Source organism: Mirounga leonina, unplaced genomic scaffold (genome assembly GCF_011800145.1).
Source record: "Mirounga leonina isolate KUSES-001 unplaced genomic scaffold, KU_Mleo_1.0 Mir_165, whole genome shotgun sequence".
Lineage (NCBI taxonomy): Eukaryota > Metazoa > Chordata > Mammalia > Carnivora > Phocidae > Mirounga > Mirounga leonina.
The window spans coordinates 65,791,405-65,812,199 of record NW_023270415.1 but is presented as its reverse complement, the minus strand read 5'-3'; the positions used below and the strand labels follow the sequence as shown (position 1 = coordinate 65,812,199).

General features: G+C 37.4%; 1 protein-coding gene across 1 annotated transcript in view; it reads left to right on the top strand.

Moving 5' to 3' along the window:
• The window catches only part of ATAD2 (ATPase family AAA domain containing 2), a 73,692-nt gene extending 53,160 nt beyond the window's left edge, over positions 1-20,532 (top strand). Inside the window, exons 20-28 of the mRNA XM_035011861.1 lie at positions 8,320-8,455; positions 9,667-9,863; positions 10,431-10,590; positions 12,717-12,839; positions 12,966-13,109; positions 14,588-14,983; positions 17,077-17,210; positions 18,447-18,575; positions 19,393-20,532. Of these exons, the coding sequence (XP_034867752.1) occupies positions 8,320-8,455; positions 9,667-9,863; positions 10,431-10,590; positions 12,717-12,839; positions 12,966-13,109; positions 14,588-14,983; positions 17,077-17,210; positions 18,447-18,575; positions 19,393-19,437 (1,464 nt within the window). The 3' untranslated portion in view covers positions 19,438-20,532. The remainder of the gene's footprint in view (positions 1-8,319; positions 8,456-9,666; positions 9,864-10,430; positions 10,591-12,716; positions 12,840-12,965; positions 13,110-14,587; positions 14,984-17,076; positions 17,211-18,446; positions 18,576-19,392) is intronic.
• The last annotated feature ends 263 nt before the right edge of the window (positions 20,533-20,795 follow it).

Below are 20,795 nucleotides of genomic sequence, written 5' to 3'. Positions count from 1 at the left end.
CCCCTCAACAGAATGACTAGGAGGAGGAACAAAATAGGAAAGACTCAGAGACTGTGATTTCTGCCACAGATTTACAAATGGTTACAGATATAACCAAGATGTCAGAGATGGAATTCAGAGTAGCAGTTGTGAAGACAATAGCTAGAATGGAGAAATCGATTAATGGCAACATAAGAGTCTCTAAGGGCAGAAATGAAAGCTGAACTGGCAGAACTTAAAAATGCTATCAATGAGATCCAGTCTAATCTAGATAATCTAACAGGGTAAGCGAGGCAGAAGAATGAATTAGAAGACCAATTGATAGAAAAAAAGGATAAAGAGGAGGCCAGGGAGAAACAACTCAAGATCCATGAAAAGAGAATCAGAGAAAAAAGTGACACCATGAAACATTCCAATGTAAGAATTATTGGGATCCCTGAAGAGGTGGAGAGAGAGAGAGGACTAGTGAGCAAATCATAGCTGAGAACTTCCCTAATCTGGGGAATGAAACAAACATTCATGTCTTAGAGGCAGAGGACCCCTTCCAAGATCAAGGAAAACAGGCCAACGCCCCAGCATGTAATAGTAAAACTCACAAATCTTAGAACCAAGGAAGCCATTTTAAGGGCAGTTAGGGGGAAGAGATTCCTTACGTACAGAGTGAGGAACATCAGAATAACGTCAAACCTATCCACAGAGACCTGGCAAGCCAGAAGGTGCTGGCAAGACATATTCAGGGTACTAAACGAGAAGAACATGCAGCCAAGAATACTTTATCCAGCAAGGCTCTCATTTAGAATGGAGAGATGCAGAGCTTCCAAGAGCGGCAGAAACTGAAAGAATATGTGACCCCTAAGTCGGCCCTGCAAGAAACATTAAGGGGGGGTTCTATAAAAGGAGAAAGACCCCAAGAGTGATATAGAACAGAAATCTACAGAGACAATCTATAGAACTATAACAAGGACTTAACAGGCAACATGATGACAGTAAATTCATCTTTCAATAATCAGTCTCAACGTGGACGGCCTAAATGCTCCCATAAAACGGCACAGTGTTGCAGATTGGATAAAAAGACAGGGCCCATCCATATGCTGTTTACAAGAGACTCATTTTGAACCTGAAGATAGGTCCAGACTGAAACTGAAGGGATGGAGACCCATCTTCTATGCCAACGGACCTCAAAAGAAAGCTGGGGTAGCAATTCTTATATCAGACAAATTAGATTTTAAGCTAAAGACTGTAGTTAGAGGGGCGCCTGGGTGGCTCATTCGGTTAAGCGGCTGCCTTCGGCTCAGGTCATGATCCCTGGGTCCTGGGATCAAGCCCCGCATCGGGCTCCCTGCTCAGTGGGGAGTCTGCTTCTCCCTCTCTCTCTGCCTGCCTCTCTGCCTACTTGTGCTTTCTCTCTCTGTGTCAAATAAATAAATAAAATCTTAAAAAAAAAAAAAAAAAAAAGACTGTAGTTAGAGACACAGAAGGACACTATATCATTCTTAAAGGGTCTATCCAACAAGAAGATCTAACAACTGTAAGTATCTATGCCCCCAACATGGGAGCAGCCATCTACATAAGCCAATTGCTAACCAAAATAGCATATTGATAATAATACATTAATTGTAGGAGACCTTAATACTCTCAGCGATAGACAGATCATCTAAGCAGAAAATCAACAAAGAAACAAGAGTTTTGAATGACACACTGGAGCAGCTGGACCTCATATATATACAGAACATTCTGCCCTAAAACAACAGAATACTCATTCTTCTCGCGGGCACACGGAACTTTCTCCAGAATAGACCACATACTGGGTCACAAATCAGGTCTCAAACGATACCAAAAGATTGAGATTATTCCCTGTGTATTCTCAGACCATAATGCTTTAAAACTAGAACTCAGGGCGCCTGGGTGGCTCAGCTGGTTAAGCGACTGCCTTTGGCTCATGGTCCTGGAGTCCTGGGATCGAGTCCCACATTGGGCTCCCTGCTCAGCAGGGAGTCTCCTTCTCCCTCTGACTCTCACCCCTCTCGTGCTATTATTCTTTCTCTCAATAAATAAATAAAAATCTTAAAAAAAAAACTGGAACTCAATCACAAGAAAAAATTTGGAAGAAATTCAAACACTTGGAAACTAAAGACCACTCTGCTCAAGAATGTTTGGGTCAACCAGGAAATCAAAGAAGAACTTAAACAATTCATGGAAACCAATGAGAATGAAAACATATTGGTCCAAAACCTATGGGATACTGCAAAGGCGGTCCTAAGGGGGAAATACATAGCCATCCAAGCCTCACTCAAAAAGATAGAAAAATCCAGAATTCACCAACTAACTTTACACCTTAGAGAACTAGAGAAAAAGCAACAGATGATGCCTAAGCCACGCATTAGAAGAGAAATAATTAAGATTAGAGCAGAGATCAATGAATTAGAAACCAGAAACACAGTAAATCAGATCAACGAAACTAGAAGCTGGTTCTTTGAAAGAATAAGATCAATAAACCACTGGCCAGACTTACCCAAAAGAAAAGAGAAAGGACCCAAATCAATAAAATTATGAATGAAAGGGGGGAGATCACAACTAACACCAAGGAAATAGAAACAATTATTAGAAATTATTATCAACAACTATATGCCAATAAATTAAGCAACCTGGAAGAAATGGATGCCTTCCTGGAAACCTATAACCTGTCAAGACTGAAACAGGAAGAAATTGACACCCTGAATAGGCCAATAACCAGTAACAAGATTGAAGCAGTGACCAAAACCTCCCCCAAAAAAGAGTCCAGGGCCTGATGGATTCCCTGAGGAATTCTACCAAATATTCAAAGAAGAAATAATACCTATTCTCCTGAGGCTGTTTCAAAAAACAGAAACAGACAGAAAGCTTCCAGACTCATTCTATGATGCCAGCATTACCTTAATCCCTAAACCAGGCAAAGACCCCATCAAAAAGGAGAATTTCAGACCAATATCCCTGATGAATATGGATTCCAAAATTCTCAACAAAATCCTAGCTAATAGGATCCAACAATACATTAAAAGGATCATCCATCAGTGTGATAGAACACGTTAATAAGAGGAGAGAGAAGAACCATATGGTCCTCTGAATTGATGCAGAAAAAGCATTTGACAAAACACAGCGTCCTTTCCTGATTAAAACTCTTCAGAGTATAGGCATAGAGGGAACATTCCTCAAGTTCATAAAATCCATCTATGAAAAACCCACAGCGAATATCATCCTTAATGGGGAAAAGCTGAGAGCCTTTCTCTTAAGATCAGGAGCACGTCAAGGATGCCCACTCTTGCCACTGTTGTTCAACATAGTACTAGAAGTCCTAGCAACAGCAATCAGACAACAAAAAGAAATAAAAGGTATTCAGATTGGCAAAGAAGAAGTCAAACACTCTCTCTTCACAGATGACATGATACTTTAGGTGGAAAACCCAAAAGACTCCACCCCCAAATTACTAGAACTCATCCAGCAATTCAGTAATGTGGCAGGATACAAAATCAATGCACAGAAATCAGTTGCTTTCTTATACACTAACAATGCAATTGTAGAAAGAGAAATTAGAGAAACGATTCCATTTACAATAGCACCAAAAACCATAAGATACCTCGGAATAAGCCTAACCAAAGAGGTAAAGGATCTGTACTCTAGGAACTACAGAACACTCATGAAAGAAATTGAAGAAGACACAAAAAGATGGGAAAACATTCCATTCTCATGGATCGAAAGAATAAACATTGTTAAAATGTCTATGCTACCCAGAGCAATCTATACCTCCAATGCCATCCTAATCAAAATTCCAATGACATTTTTCAAAGTGCTGGAACAAACAATCCTAAAATTTGTATGGAATCAGAAAAGACCCTGAATCACCAAGGAAACGTTGAAAAAGAAAAACAAAGCTGGGGGCATCACGTTACCTGATTTCAAGCTATATTACAAAGCAGTGATCACCAAGACAGCATGGTACTGGCGCAAAAACAGACATATAGACCAATGGAACAGAATAGAGATCCCAGATATGGACCCTCAACTCTGTGGTCAAACAATCTTCAACAAAGCAGGAAAAAATATGCAATGGAACAAAGACAGTCTCTTCAATAAATGGTGCTGGGAAAATTGGACAGCTATACACAGAAGAATGAAACTCAACTATTCTCTAACACCACACGCAGAGATAAACTCAAAATGGATGAAAGACCTCAATGTGACAGAGGAATCCATCAAAATCCTAGAGGAGAACATAAGCAGTAACCTCTTTGACATCAGCCACAGCAACTTCTTTCAAGATACATCTCCAAAGGCTAGTGAAGCAAAAGCAAATATGAACTCTTGGGACTTGATCAAGATAAAAAGCTTCTGCACAGCAAAGGAAACAGTCAACAAAACAAAGAGGCAACCCACAGAATGGGAGAAGATATTTGCAAATGACACTACAGACAAAGCGCTGATTTCCAAGATCTATAAAGAACTCAAACTCAACACCCAAAAAACATAAGTCAAAAAATGGGCAGAAGACATGAACAGACACTTCTCCAAAGAAGACATACAAATGGCTAACAGACACATGAAAAAATGTTCATCATTAGACATCAGGGATATTCAAATCAAAACTAGATTGAGATACCACCTTACACCAGTTAGAATGGCAAAAATTGACAAGGCAAGAAACAACAAATGTTGGAGAGGTTGGAGAAAGGGGAACACTCTTACACTGTTGGTACAGCCACTTTGGAAAACAGTGTGGGGTTTCCTCAAAAAATTAAAAATAGAGGTACCCTGTGACCCAGCAATTGCACTCCTGGGTATTTACCCCAAAGACACAGATGTAGTGAAAAGAAGGGCCATATGCACCCCAATGTTCATAGCAATGTCTGCAATAGCCAAACTTGGAAAGAGCCGAGATACCCTCAACAGATGAATGGATAAAGATGTGGTCCATATATACAATGCAATATTACTCAGCCATCAGAAAGGATGAGTACCCAGCTTTTACATCAACATGGATGGGACTGGAGGAGATTATGCTAAGTGAAATAAGTCAAGCAGAGAAAGTCAATTATCATATGGTTTCACTTACTTGTGGAACATAAGGAATCGCAAGGAGGACATTAAGAGAATGAAGCGGGGGGAATCGGAGGGGGAGATGAACCATGAGAGACTATGGACTCCGAGAAACAAACAGAGTTTTAGAGGGGAGGGGGGCGGAGGGATGGGTTGGCCCAGTGAAGGGTATTAAGGAGGGCACGTACTGCATGGAGCACTGGGTGTTATACAAGAACAATGAATCGTGGATCACTACATCAAAAACTAATGATGTATGGTGACTAACATAACATAATTAAATTAAATTAAAAAAAATAAAAAGGCCCACATCCAGATAAAATTTCAGGATGTCGGAAGTACAGAGGAAAATTTTAAAATCTACTGAGAGAAAGAATACTACCAGGAAGGACTGAAAATCAAATTGCTTCTACCTTCCCATTGTTAACACTAGCTACTAAGGAGACAAGTGAGCAATATTTATTTTCAGAGTTGTTTTTTTTTTTTAAGATTTATTCATTTATTTTAGAGGAGGGGAGTGGCAGAGGGAGAGGGAGAGAATCTTTTTTTTTTAAAGATTTTATTTATTTATTTGACAGAGAGAGACACAATGAAAGAGGGAACACAAGCAGAGGGAGAGGGAGAAGCAGGCCTCCCGCGGAGCAGGGAGCCCAATGCGGGGCTCGATCCCATGACCCTGGGACCATGACCTGAGCCGAAGGCAGACGCCCAAAGACTGAGCCACCCAGGCGCCCCTATTTCCAGAGTTTTGAAGGAAAATAATTTTAGACTTTTGATTTTCTTCTCAACAAAGTAAGCATTTGAGTGAGAGAACAAAACAAAGATTTTTAGGGAGAGAGGCTGGGGAAGAGGGAAAGAGAGAATCCTAAGCAGGCTCCATGCCTAGCGCAGAGTCTGATTCAGGGCTCAATCTCACAACCCTGAGATCATGACCTGAGCCGAAATCAAGAGTCAGATGCTTAACCAACTGAGCCACCCAGGCACCCCAAAGACAGTTTTGAATATGCCATGCCTAAGAAACTATTACCCATAAACCCTTGACTGAAAGAATTGATTATTAAACGATTATTTCTCTTGGATTTTTATTTTGTAGAAGTGGCATATAAGAAGCAGTGAACAAAGAAAACAGTAAACTTATTGTCACAAAATTGTGATAGAAAAAATTTTTTAAGGAATGTGAAACTAAGTTGGTCTTGGTCTGAATTTAATAATGGCAGGAAGGACATAGCAAAGGAGAATAAGGAAGTAAACGCACATTCAGATTTTTGTCTGATATGTAGATATTGACTAACGTTACAGTTTGCTAGAAAAAGCTTAGATATATCTGTTAAAACTTATAACATAAAAAAATTACAGCATATAACTTCCAGGCCACCAGGAAGGGGGAAAAGGCACAAATTCCAGTATAAATCCCAGCAAAATAGGTAGGATCCTAAAAATCAGTGTCAAAGGAAAAAGTGCTTGAATTTCCCAAAAAAATGTTGAAAAAGCTATGAGGAGGTTCTTGGCCCACCAAATATTAAAGCATACCACAAAATTAGAAATAAAACTGGAATTTGGGCCAGCATAGAGAAATTAATATAATAAAATCCATTAGACTCTTATTTACATAGTAATTTAGTAAATGAATTAGCAAAGATAGAGACATTTCATAAATGATGTTGAGGCAATAGGAAAAGCTTCATATAACATACTAGGAACATTTTCATATATGGGAGCATGGAAGACCCTGTAAATCAGGTTATGCAGAAGCTATGAATGTAACCTTCTATATATCAAAGATACCCAAATCAAAGTATGTAAGCATCACACAAGGAATAAACATTATTATCCTCTAATAATAATACTGGGTGGGGGGAGGGGCACCTGGGTAGCTCAGTCGGTTAAAAGTCTGCTTTCGGCTCAGGTCATGATCTCAGGGTCCTGGGATCATCCCACATCCGGCTCACTGCTCAGCAAGGAGTCTGCTTGTCCCTCACCCTCTGCCCCTCCCCCCGCTTGTACGCTCATGCTCTCTCTCTCTCTGTCAAATAAATAAAATCTTTTAAAAAAATAGTGGAAAAGGTTAAGAGGTTGTTTAGAAACATCCTTTTGGGATCTCTTTTGCCATTCTTTTGGCAGTAAAATATGCATAACATAAAATTTACCATTTTAACCATTTTTAAGTGTACGATTCAGTGATGTCAAGTACATTGCATTGAGTATATTCACAGTGTTGTGCAGCCATCACCACTATCTGTTTCCAGAACTTTTTCATCATCCCAAACAGAAACTTTATACCCATTAAACAATTACTCCCCATTCCCTCCTTTATCTAACCTCTAGTAACCTCTGTTACAATAAATTTCTGTCTCTGTGAATTCACCTATTTTACATACCTTGTATAAGTGGATTCATATGGTATTTGTCCTTTTATGACTGGCTTATTTCTCTTAGCATGTTTTCAGAGTTCATCCATGTTGTAGCATGCATTAGAATTTCACTCCTTTTTAAGGTTAAATAATATTCCATTTTATGTATATATCACATTTTTATCCATTCATCTAGTGATGAACATTTGGATTGTCTCTACCTCTTGCCTACTATGAATAATCCTGCTATGATCATTGGTATACAAGTATGTGTTTGAGTGGTGGTTTGTTTTTTGTTTTTTTTCAGCTCTTCAGATCTGTATACTAGATTACACGGTAATTCTGTGTTTTCCATAGCCGCTGTACCATTTTAACATTCCTATCAGCTCAGGGGTTCTAATTTCTCTACATCCTCACCAGCACCTGTTATTTTCTAGCCTTTATTATTATTTTTTTAATTTCTTTTTAAAGATTTCATTTTTAAGTAATTTCTACACCCAGAGTGAGGCTCAAACTCACAACCCCGAGATCAAGAGTTGCATGATCTATCAACTGAGCCAGCCAGGCGCCCCCTAGCCTTTATTCTTATCCTATCTCACTTTGGGTTGTGAATATGAGTTAATTGATCCCCAAAAACCCTTGAAATCAAATATTGCCATGTCACTTGCCACACGAATTATACTTTGGAGTCTTGAGTTTTAAAGAAGATCCCCTACTTTTTAACTCCTACTCTTTTGCATATATGATTTATATCTAACTCCAGCATACATAAAAGATCTGTGTTTTAATAAAAACATCTCTTTAGTACACAGTTCAGGTCATTAAAAATATGTGTGTAATAACCCACTGTTGCATTGAATGGTATATATGCATAGTATTATGTATACACATATATAATGCATGTATTTTCTTTTTTAAGGTGCAAGAATTATTTATCCGTGATTATGGAGAAATTTTCAATGTCCAGTTACCTGGTAAAGAAGAACGAACAAAATTTTTTGAAGATTTAATTCTAAAGCAAGCTGCTAAGCCTCCTTTATCAAAAAAGAAAGCAGGTTAGTTTCTCTATCAAAGTTTAACATATAATAATTTCGAGAAAGTGGGAATAAAATATTAATGGCATTGTCATCTTCTAATAACACAAACTCAAAACCTCAGTTGTTAGGTTTGCTTACAAATCTCTGTGCTTCCCATTAAAGTAGACTAAAGATCTTAAAGCATACAAGGACTTTCCTACTGTAGACCCAGTCCATGGAGAATTTCAGCTGGAATTCATTGTAAAGCTCCAGCCTGTCTTCCCAAGCCCATTTTTGGCACTTTTGTTCTCCCCTCCTTCCCCCATCTCTTTCCTTGCAAACACTCTGTTTTTACACCACATGCATCATATTCCTGTCTTTTCATAATTTCATTTATGCTTGCTCTCTGTCAGTAACGCTTCTATCCTCATTGCCTATCTCTGCCTAAGGAACCACTTGTCCTTCTATAATTCATTTTTTTCCTCCTTAACATATCTAGGCAAAATTAATTTTCTACCATTATGACCCAGTGTACTTTTTTCATACTACTAATATAACATTACAACGATGTGATAATTGTCCCTTACTCCTTTAATAGATTGCCATTTTATTGGGGCATCACTCTCATACTCCTTTTTTTTTTTTTTTAAGATTTTATTTATTTATTTGAGACAGAGAGAATGAGAGAGAGAGCACATGAGATGGGGGAGGGTCAGAGGGAGAAGCAGGCTCCCTGCTGAGCAGGGAACCCGATGCGGGACTCAATCCAGGGACTCCAGGATCATGACCTGAGCCGAAGGCAGTCGCTTAACCAACTGAGCCACCCAGGCGCCCTCTCATACTCCTTTTTTATCCTGAATACTCAGTGCATATCTGTTTAAACAAAATTAAACTTATTATATTTGAAACATACCACAGTTTTTTATTAGTTCAGAAATTAACTCGTAAAAAGCTTTTTTTAATAGAATATTCTTGTGCTGGAAATAATGCATTTTGAAAGTTTTAATAGCCTCTTAATTGATCTTAAAATGGAACAGAGGTAGTGACTTAGGAATTAACATTACAAATAAATTACCAATTGTTGCTGGAGGGGAGCTAGCGATAGAAATTATGGTAGCACTTGAGTATTTCAAATCCTCTAATTCCCGGCAGATGTAAGGAGGATAACCCCTGAAAGCCTGGCCCTTGAATCATTTGTCACCCTTGCTATGATGGGAGAGTAGTAACTAAAATCTTCCGTTCGTGTGAAGTTTTGCAGGCCTTGGAGGTCCTCCCTGTAGCACCACCACCTGAGCCAAGACCACTGACAGTAGAAGAAGTGAAACGACTAGAAGAACAAGAAGAAGATACATTTAGAGAACTGAGGATTTTCTTGAGAAATGTTACACATAGGCTTGCTATTGACAAGCGATTCAGAGTATTTACTAAACCTGTTGACCCTGATGAGGTATTGATTTAATCTTTGGCTCAAATTTGTTCTAAACTATAATGAATTAGAGAATATTTGAATTGTTTATGTGGTTCCCTGTCTATACTCTGAGCTTATTTTCTTTATGTAGAATATACCGAGTAGTGTCCTAAGCACATGGAGACTTAAAAGCCATGTAATGCATTTTCCTTTCCTCCAAAGAGTAGCCAGTTAACTTTGTCTGCCAACCCAGACATTCTAGACATAATTTAAGATTGACTTAAGGCTACATAATACTGTGACCTACACGGTTTAAAGTGACCTGGAGAGTGAAGTGTGAAGTCTTAAGTTGACATTGAAGGATGGGTGACATTTGGATAAGGAAAGAGGTCTAAGATATTACTGGAGATACAGGTGCCCAAGAACAGGAGTAAATACAAAACAAAACCAGCTTTAAACAGAGTCAAAGGTTTCATATTAATACATTATCGTTATCTCTTATATATTTATTCTCTCTCCCCTATATTGCCTGGCAGAGCAACTGGACTCAGATTTTTTTTATGTTCAGAGTTAATTTAGTGATTTGGTCATTTGCTTGAATTTTAGGTTCCTGATTATGTCACTGTGATAAAGCAACCAATGGACCTTTCATCTATAATCAGTAAAATTGATCTCCACAAGTATCTGACTGTGAAAGACTATTTGAGTGATATTGATCTAATCTGTAGTAATGCTTTAGAATACAATCCAGATAGAGATCCTGGAGGTGAGCATTAGTGGGTTTGTTTTCCTCCCCGGGGGCGGGGGGGACAGGGACTGCTAACATTTAGTGAGGGTTGACTTTATGCCAGGTGATATAAACATTTTACATTCACAGGGCCATTTAGAACAAAATGAAGTTAGAGAGGTTAAAAAACATACTCGGGGTCATACTGCCAGGAAGTGGCAGAAGCAGAATTGGAATGCAGGTTTCTTTGACTGCAGCGTACCTGTATTTACAATTCCTTGGTGTATCCTCTAACGAGACACAGAATTGCATAACAACTTAGCTTCTTTCCTTTGTTTATCAGTGCTCTTTCTCCAAGTGGAAAATAAACATTCTGTAATAAAAAAGGTTTGAAAACATTTTCTCAGAGCCTGGAGCCTGACGTGGGGTTCCATCCCAGGACCCTGAGATCATGACCTGAGCCAAAACCAAGTTGGACACTTAACTAACTGAGCCACCCCAGCACCCCGACTTGCTAATAATATTTTAAAAACTAAGCCCTCTAGATTTATTATGGTGATCAATTCATAATGTATATAAATGTTGAATCACTGTGTTGTCCACTTGAAACTAATATAAGTCAACTACACTTCAATAAAAATGAAAACTAAGTCCCCCATTTCCTCTCTCCAGAGGTGGACATTGTTAAGTTTGGGGATCTTTTTAGACCTTTTCTATACATACACCTATTGTGTCCTCACCTATGCAATCTATTATAAAAAATAAAATTTATAAAGTAAGGATTTTTTTAATAATATATTTGTTCATATATATAATGATATTCAACTTGATATAAACTTACTCTTACCCAAAAATATTTTCCTTCAGTGCTTCTTTTTCCTAGCTTCCTATTTTTGTTTTGTGGATAGTGTCCTTAACTCTCTCAGTGGATAATTTTTTTTAATAGTCCTGTTTGCTATGTTAACTCTCTCCCCCAGTACACTGGCTTTCTGTTTTCTAGTTGGTAGTGTTTATAAATTAGACCGATTAGCATAGGGACCTACTGAGAGTTTCTTCAACAATTGAAAAGCTCACTGTTCTGCTTCCAGTCCTCTGCCCTCTCCTCCCCTAGCCTTTAACCTGTAGTTCAGGGTTCTGTAGGTTAACCATGGGGAGCAGGCTGCCAACCTGAGAACACCCCTAATTGTAGAAAGAAGGAAGCATTTACCCTGGATGCTGAGGGCTTTTTCTGTATCACTACAGTCAGGCTGCTGCCACGTCTCCTGTCCACGGTGACAATCTAAAACTACTTTAGACCAGTGGTATGCCTGCAGCGGGCAGTCAGCATCTCCTAAAGCGCTTGTTAAGATGCCGCTTGCAGGGCCCCGTTTCCATGGTTCCTGATTCTGTAGATGTAGGGGAGGACGTGAGAATTTACATTTCTGACCAGTTTCCAGGTGACACTGATGCTACCACACTTGGGGAACCAGTGCTTAGGCTTTTGCCTTTGCCCTTCTTTGGGCCCAAATGCCATGTTAGAAATCCCCTGAAGAATCCTTCTGATATTCTAGCTATTGCTACCAACTCCCACCTGGGTGTGAATATTATAGCCTACCTCCCTGTGAGGGAACTGATCCAGTTGTTCAAGCAGTTTTACATTCACTTATTATCTGCCCTCTGCCTCAGAGAATATTCCAGTTTACAGTGCTTGGACTCTGAGTATAGGGACTTTTCCAGTGTTTCCTGTGTAATGTTGCTATTTAATTGTCTGTTTAGTTTCTCTGTCAATGCAATAACATCCTCTCTATCTTCTAAAATTCTTTTACATCTCTGGCTCACTAACGACACCAATAGCCTTCCTTGCTGTTTTTGTTGTTGTCATGTTGTTGTATGGTCTTGCTGTTGATTGATTGATTTTTTTTTTTTTTCCCTGATATTTCAAGGGGAGCTAGATAGGGCAGAGCAACAAAATTGTTTGGGTTTAGCCTGCTGTATTGAATCGGATGTCCAGAACATTAGATTAATAGCAAAAACAGAATAATACAATTCCAGTAACATTTACTATTCATGGTAAAAGTAAAAAAGGAATTTTAATGACTATAATCTTAGCCCAACATGTTGAGCTTATTTTTGGTAAATTATTGAAAGGAGAGATTTTAAAACTGAATTCTTTATTCATTTCTCAGATCGTCTTATTAGGCATAGAGCCTGTGCTTTAAGAGATACGGCCTATGCAATAATTAAAGAAGAACTTGATGAAGACTTTGAGCAGCTTTGTGAAGAAATTCGGGAATCTAGAAAGAAGAGAGGTAGGAAAATGATTTAGCATCAGAAAAAAGATGCCTCTGATGTAGTGTATTGAGTCCTTTTCATTAACCCTCCATGTAATTTTGAAATCTGGACATTTGACTTGATATCCCATGTCTATTTATAAGGTTGTAGCTCGTCCAAATATGCCCCATCTTACTATCATGTGATGCCAAAGCAAAATTCCACCTCTGCTGGTGATAAAAGATCAGATCCGGAGCAGAATGAAAAACTCAAGACAACTAGTACTCCTGTGGCTTGTAGTACTCCTGGTAAGTGCCCTTGGGTAACTTTTACTTATAAAACTAGCCTTTATTTTCTACTGATGCCAGTTACTTTCTCCTTAGTTTCCTCTATATCGATGTGGTAAATTACCTTGATTTTGTTAATGTTAAGGCAAGTTTGCATTCTTGAAATAAATCCAGGTTTATAATGATATGCCACTTGCAGTCCCAGCTCACCTTCATCTAACTGCAGATTGACTGATTTGAAATTGATTTTCATTTCTATAAATTCTAGTCTATTTCCTGTTCCTCCTTATTCTTAGGGTGTAACTCCAGAGGGTACTAACCCAGAGCGCATGGGTTTTCCCAAGGCCTCCCATCCTTGGCAGGCTCTTAATTCCAGTTTTTGTTCTTTAAGCCCTATGAATGTCCCAACTCTCCTCAGCTTCTTAGACTCTCAGTTATTCATTTGTTTTTCCAGATTCTGGTATCATAATTCCTCGGTGTCTTGTTAGATGTCAGATGCTTTTAAACAGAATTTTTAAAATTCTGTGTGCGTGTGCGTGTGTTTGTTGCGGGGGTTGGAACATTACCTTATTGTATTGCATGCTTGTCCATCCTGGGGTAAGTGATTTGAGATAGGTAGAGTAAGCCCTTCTTTTGTAAAAATGGGAGATGGCAGCTGGGAAAGGGAGGATGAGAAGGCAGACGAGCAAGAGATCTGTACTACCAGCGGCTCTTGGTCAAATCAGCTTTGGGCAAGTATATATATGGAAATTGAGGACATGGACAATGTCTCCTTTAAAACAGTCCATCCCTAGCTATACACCCAGCAGGATTGCATACATTATGTTCACTGAAAGACATGAACAAGAATGTTGTTAGAACCAGTATTTATAATAGCCCAAAACTGGGAGCAACCCAAATGCCCACCGACAATAGAATGGGAAAATATGGATTATTATACAACAGTGAGAATGACTAAAATTCAAGCACATGCAAAGGTATGGACGAATCTCCCAAACAGAATATCACAGTGTAGTTATTCTGTATCTGATCCAGGCAGAATGTTTCAGCTCTGTATAGCTTAGTTTTCTTCATCTGTAAAACAACGTTGATAATGGTAGCAACCCTGATCAGGTGAAAGTGAAATTTCAGGGGGTCAGTACACAAAGAGCTTAGAAGAGTCCCCACCACGTGGTGAGCACTCAGTAAGTGTAGGCCATTTTCTCCAGTTCATCACCACAGCGATTGTTGTTATGGGGTCATCATACAGTTCATACCATTGCCCTCCTTAAAATTATTCAAGATAAAATCCAAACTCTTTAGAAGGACACGTTATTGCCCACTTTCTAGCTTCTTCTCACAGTACTCTCTACCCTTGTTTCTGTGTTCCAACCATAAAAAACTACAGCAGTTTCTCAAACTCTCTACCCTCTTATATCTCAGGAGGTATTTTTCACTCACTTAGACTTTAGAAAATTGTTGAATGTTCTTTTAATCCTTTTTCTTTAAATTCTTTGAAGCTCAGTTGAAGAGAAAAATCCGCAAAAAGTCAAAGTGGTACTTAGGCACCATAACAAAACGAAGGAAGATTTCACAGGTGAAAGATGAGAGCCAGAATGTCACAGATGACAAAATTGAGAGTGATACAGAGGAAAATCAAGATACAAGTGTAGACCACAATGAGACTGGAAACACAGGAGAGTCCTCAGTGGAAGAAAATGAGAAGCACCAAAATGCCTCTGAAAGCAAAATAGAATTGGGGCATAATAATTCAAGTATTTGTGGTATTGAAAATGAACTTGAAGAATCTGGGAAGACCACAGCATGTACAGAAGTGAAGAAAGATAAAATTGTTTGCGATGGAGATGCTTCTGGCTGTCAGATAATAGATATTTCTGATGAAAATGAAGCAAAAGGTAAGTCTTTCTCAATTAAAGCAACTTACTAATTTTAATTTTAAAAGATGTTTTGGGGCACTTGGGTGGCACAGTCGGTTGGGTGTCCGACTCTTGGTTTCAGCCCAGGTGGCAATCTCAGGGTCGTGGGATGGAACCCCACATCGGGCTCCGCACTCAGCTCAAAGTCTGTTTGGGATTCTCTTTCCCTTTACCTGTGCCCCTCCCTGCGCATTCTCTCTCTCTCCTTCAAATAAATAAATCTTTAATTAATTAATTAATTAGTATGTTATGTTAGTCACCATACAGTACATTAGTTTTTGATGTAGTGTTCCATGCTTCATTGTTTAAAAATGTTTCACTCAAAGTTTTTTGTTTTTTTTTTTTTTAAGATTTTATTTATTTATTTGACAGAGAGAGACATAGCGAGAGAGGGAACACAAGCAGGGGGAGTGGGAGAGGGAGAAGCAGGCTTCCCGCGGAACAGGGAGCTCGATGCGGGACTCGATCCCAGGACCCTGGGACCATGACCTGAGCCGAAGGCAAACGCTTAACGACTGAGCCACCCAGGCGCCCTCACTCAAAGTTTTTAAATGACTAATTACCATCTCATTTAATTCCATTTCCTTGTCTTTCAGAATGCAGGTGTTAATTAGGAAAAATAGCAATTTCTTTACTTAATAACTTGATCTTGTAAATCACTGTTGTTAAAAGCAGAGTGGCATCAAATAGACCTGGATTTGAACCCTAGCCTTCTCCTTAGTAACTTGTGAGCTTGGGCAAGGTCTTGACCAGTCAGTCTCCCTTTTCTCTTCTGCAATATTGGGGTAGGTAGTGGTCGGGTAATGAAATATTTTGAAACTTGAATAAAATAATCCATCTAAAGCACGTAGCAAAGTGCTTGGCTATACAGTTTTCAGAAACTGGCAGGATACCCTCTTCTTTTTAAGCAAAATCAGCAGTTTTCTGTAATTCTGGCTGAGTGATACAGAACAAATGTTACTATCATTGCACTATTTCTCTTAGGGGTTAAGTCCAAGATTATTTATATTTATTCTAATGATCCTTTCACCAAAGTTTTTCATTTAGAATTGTCTTCTATCTGGATCTTCTTGGATCTTTAGCAGTAGATTTGTTTGGGTTTTGGAAAAGTCAAACATTATTTAGTCTTACAAAGCAAAAAGAGGGATAACAGTTAAAAAATTCATTTTGGTCAAAAACAAGTAATGAGGATGTTCATGAGACTTTTTTGTTTTGTTTTGTTTTTTGTTTTTTCAGTGTCATAAACTGTAGGCAAATCTTTTTCAAGGACTTCCTTGAAATGAGTTCTAGTGTGTTTGAGTAATCATAGCAGGATAGACTAGGATATAGCCTTTTCAATGTGGATATTTTAAATGTTAATCTCTGGCTATATAATGTAGTATGTTTTGTTTGGGTTCAGAATTGTTTTATTTTTCTTTTATCATCTTTTTTTAAAGAACACTATTTAATGGGGGATAGGTACTTGTTTACATATCAACAGATTTGGGTTCTTGTTCTGGCTCTTAACAGTTAGGTAGTTGACCTTAGAAAAAAGTCCCTTCACCTCTCTTGGCCTCATTTTTCTTATTTATCAGTGAGTAGATTATTCTAGATCAGAGATAGGCAAACTTTTTCTGTAAAGGAACTTAAGTAAATATTTAGTGGTACAATCTCTGTCCCAACTACTCAACTCTGTTAGAAAAGCCACATTGACACACATATGTAAAATGGGCATGGTTGTGTTCTAATAAGACTTTATTTATATCAGTAGGGCAGATTGGGCCTATGGGTGGTAGTTTGCAACTCCTAGATTACTGAGGTCCCTTCCAGCTTTTACATTCTAGGACTCTCATGCCGAAGTAATCTTGTGCAAAGGATCCTGCTGAGGGTCCTTTGAAATACTCCATTTGAGAAGTATTTCTCTTTCTTTTTTGAGAGTAGGAGTGGCAGCATCTTAATCTTACAGCAGAGCCAATAAACCAGAGTTGGTGTTTGTGTTTTAGTAAATATGTCCTGCTATTTAATCTGCCTAATATTTCTTTTAAACATAATGTCTGTGAACCACATAATAGTTATTTAACTTTTCATTCTAGAAATGTGTGTTCTGCGAATGACTCGAGCTAGACGTTCCCAAGTAGAACAACAGCAGCTCATCAGTGTTGAAAAGGCTTTGGCAATTCTTTCCCAGCCTACACCCTCACTTGTCGTGGACCATGAACGATTAAAAGTATGTAAATTGAAATCATAATGCTTTCAGTATGCAGATTAGTAACAGAACCCACCAAAAATGGACTTCATGCAATAAATAATGATCTTTTATAAAAGGGTGAACTTGGTATAGAATAACTTTCATAAAAGCAGTGTTTGGAGATGGCTAATGTGTTGATATTCTGGTTTGTAACATACTTGTCTGCATTATTGATCCTATACATTATTTTGGGGTTTTTTTAAGATTTATTTATTTATTTAGAGACAGAGGGCAAGCATGGGGGGTAGGGAGAGGGAGAGAATCTCAAGCAGACTCCCCGCTGAGCATGGAGCCCGTCACAGGGCTCAGTCTCACAATCCATGAGATCCTGACCTGAGCCAAAACCAGGAGTCAGATGCTCAACCAACTGAGCCACCCAGGTGCCCATATACATTGTTTTCTGACCATCATCAGTGACCAATTTATTTGGTTTTTATTCAACCATAATGGCTTTTTGTTTGTTTGTTTGTTTGTTTTTGTTAACTGAGAGGTAATGGCATATCCTTGTAGGGCCAGACTTAAAGAATCACAGAAATCTAGTGAGTCCACTTCAGTCATTAAGAAAAAGAACTGGGATGCCTGGGTGGCACAGTCTGTTAAGTGTCCCACTCTCTGTTTCGGCTCAGGACATGATCTCAGGGTTGTGAGATCGAGCTCCACGTCGAGCCCCACATTGGGCTCTGCGCTCAGCGGGGCGTCTGCTTAAGACTCTCTCCCTCTGCCTTGTGCCCCTCGCTCACTCGCTCTCTCTCTCACTCTCTTCCTCTAAAATAGATAAATAAATCGTAAAAAAAAAAAAAAGAACTGAAGTAGTGAGGTGGTTCATCATTTATGTACTATCTCTTGTTTCACATTATAATGTACTTGCATTGCCATAAAATACCCTGCAAAAATGTTGCTTTTTTTCTTATTAATTTAGTTTGAGGTTATATTTTAATTTGTCTATAGAGATTTATGGCTAAAATTAAAATTGGCCACCTCCTCAGCTATAGTTTTTAGGTTGGGAGTTACCCAGGGCAGAGGCCAGGATCCTAGAACGATGGTGAAGTGAACCACCGGTAAGTATCAGAGCCACTTTCAGAGGCCACCATGTCTCATCAAGTAATTGGTCTGCCCTCTTCTGGTTTATATGCTAAAAATTCCCCAAATCTTCAAAATTAAAATATCTCACGGAATTTATCTCTCACATATGTAAACACTCATGTTTTCTTTTAGAATCTTTTGAAGACTGTTGTTAAAAAAAGTCAAGAATACAATATTTTTCAGTTGGAAAATTTATATGCAGTAATCAGCCAGTGTATTTATCAGCATCGCATGGACTATGACAAAACAACACTTATTCAGGTAAGCTAATCTATATAAGAAATTATAAGATTATAAGAATTTTTAAAGACCATTTTTAAATATATGGACTATGGATTATTTCTATATACAACTGAGTTCTGTACTTTTTGAAATCTAGCACTTCACTAGTTTGTGTTTCTTCAATAAACATTGGAACTGTAGTATCAGTAGATTGAAAAATCTCTATTTTGTGTGTGTATTAATGAAGATACATAGCTCTTTTTCAAGATAGCCTTAAGATAGACCTATGTGTCTTTACTTAATCTTGCTTTATAGTGGGCATTAGTACTAATTTTTAAAAATAGATACTGGATGATAACAATATAGTATATATCTATAACAACATAGTATATCTATAATAAATCTATTTACCATGTATCTACAGTATAATGTATGTATTAGGAGGTACATACTGATGTACCTACTAATATATAATACACATAGTAATTAGTATATCTACTAAGTATACTGTGGTACCTACATAGTATGATAGGTATGTAATATTAGTACCTATAAAATACAGAATATTAGTATCTACAAATACACTAGTGCCTTGATTATAACTGTTTGAACTTAACATAAGATGACTGCATCTCAGACTTATTTCAGAGGGATTTAAATAATGAAGTCCCATTGGTGATATCAGTTTAGGTGATAGTCTTAATACTGAACTAAATTCCTATTTTCTCTCTCAGATGTATACATGAGTTAATAATATTCTTGAGGTGGTTGATGTAAAACAATAGCAATAGAGTAATGTTTCTTTAACTTTTTTCATACTGAAAGTTACTATTTTTCCTTTTTACCCTTTATCTAGAAAATGGAGCAAGAGGTAGAAAACTTCAGTTGTTCCAGATCATGATGCCATGGTATCAAGTATTCTTTATATTCAGTTGCTATTTAATTCACTTTTGTCATGTCCATATAAGTGATACAAGATGAAATCCTGCATCTTTAAGGAAAAGATTAAAATAGTAAATAAAAATATTTAAACTTTTCTGGTATTTATGTACATGTGTAAGATAAATTACAGAGATAACTGATAAATATTTGAAATTTGAACAAGGCACTGTAGTAGTAGTAATTCTGTAGTGTATCAGTAGTTGAAGTATGGCCAACTCTTAATAAAAGTTATTTTGATAACTAATGTTTTATGGCACTTAAGAGTAATTAGTGACATTGACATTTTTTTGTTTTAAGCACTTTTAACGTTTTTCCTTCCTAAAAATATTTTCTTGTATCAGACTAGAAACTTACTTCACCATCGTGTCTTTGCCATCCTTTTGTTCTTTGTTTTTTTCAATGCCTGTCTCCTATTTGCCTTTAGCTTTCTCTCCCCATTTACTTAAAAGCCAGGGTTCAGGTCATTTGTGGGAAGGCCCTGAACAACTTCTGTACTTGAATGCCAAAATTTAGATAAACATTTTTATAATTCTAATTTGGGTTAATAAAGATTTTAAATATTTTTTTGGTTTATTTTTATGATAATACACACAGCAGATGTATTAATATCTACTTTGTTCAATATCTTTTTAATAGCACAAAGGTTTTATATTTGAAAACTCTATATCTTTCTAAATTTGTGATTAGGTTATATTCTATAGATAGTTTTTATATACAATTATATAAATATAAATATTATAAATTTTGTATTAATGATACCAAAAATACATTTCTTTCTTAAAGCAATAAAATCATTCACTGCCATGCATATTCTCTTGTTTTGTTTTTTTACAAAGACATTCTAATAATAGTTTGTAAAATAGTTGGAAACTTCCTTCAAGGGAATAGGAGATAACAATCTCATATGAGAGATTCTGGATTCTAAAACAGTTTCTGAGTTGAGTTGCCTTTTGTTGTTGATTTATCTGGATATTGTATTTAAAGCCTTATAAAACCCAGGAATTTAGATCCCTTAACAAATAGATATCCTCTTATATAAGGCACAAAGCAATGCCAGTCACTGAAAAAATGTAAAGCAGTATATGTTTTTGCACTTATGTATACACACATACTCATTTTTATTGAAGCTTATTATAACTCCAGATACATCTTTTGTATCTAGAGGATTTCATTTTGTATGTATAGCTTCTGTAATAAATTTTAAAGGTAAAAATTGCTTCTCAAACTTGTTTCTATTTCTTCATTATTTAAAATATCCTAAAGATAATCCAGTGCAAAACAAGTATGAAATCTGTTTTATTACCATGCATAATTTAA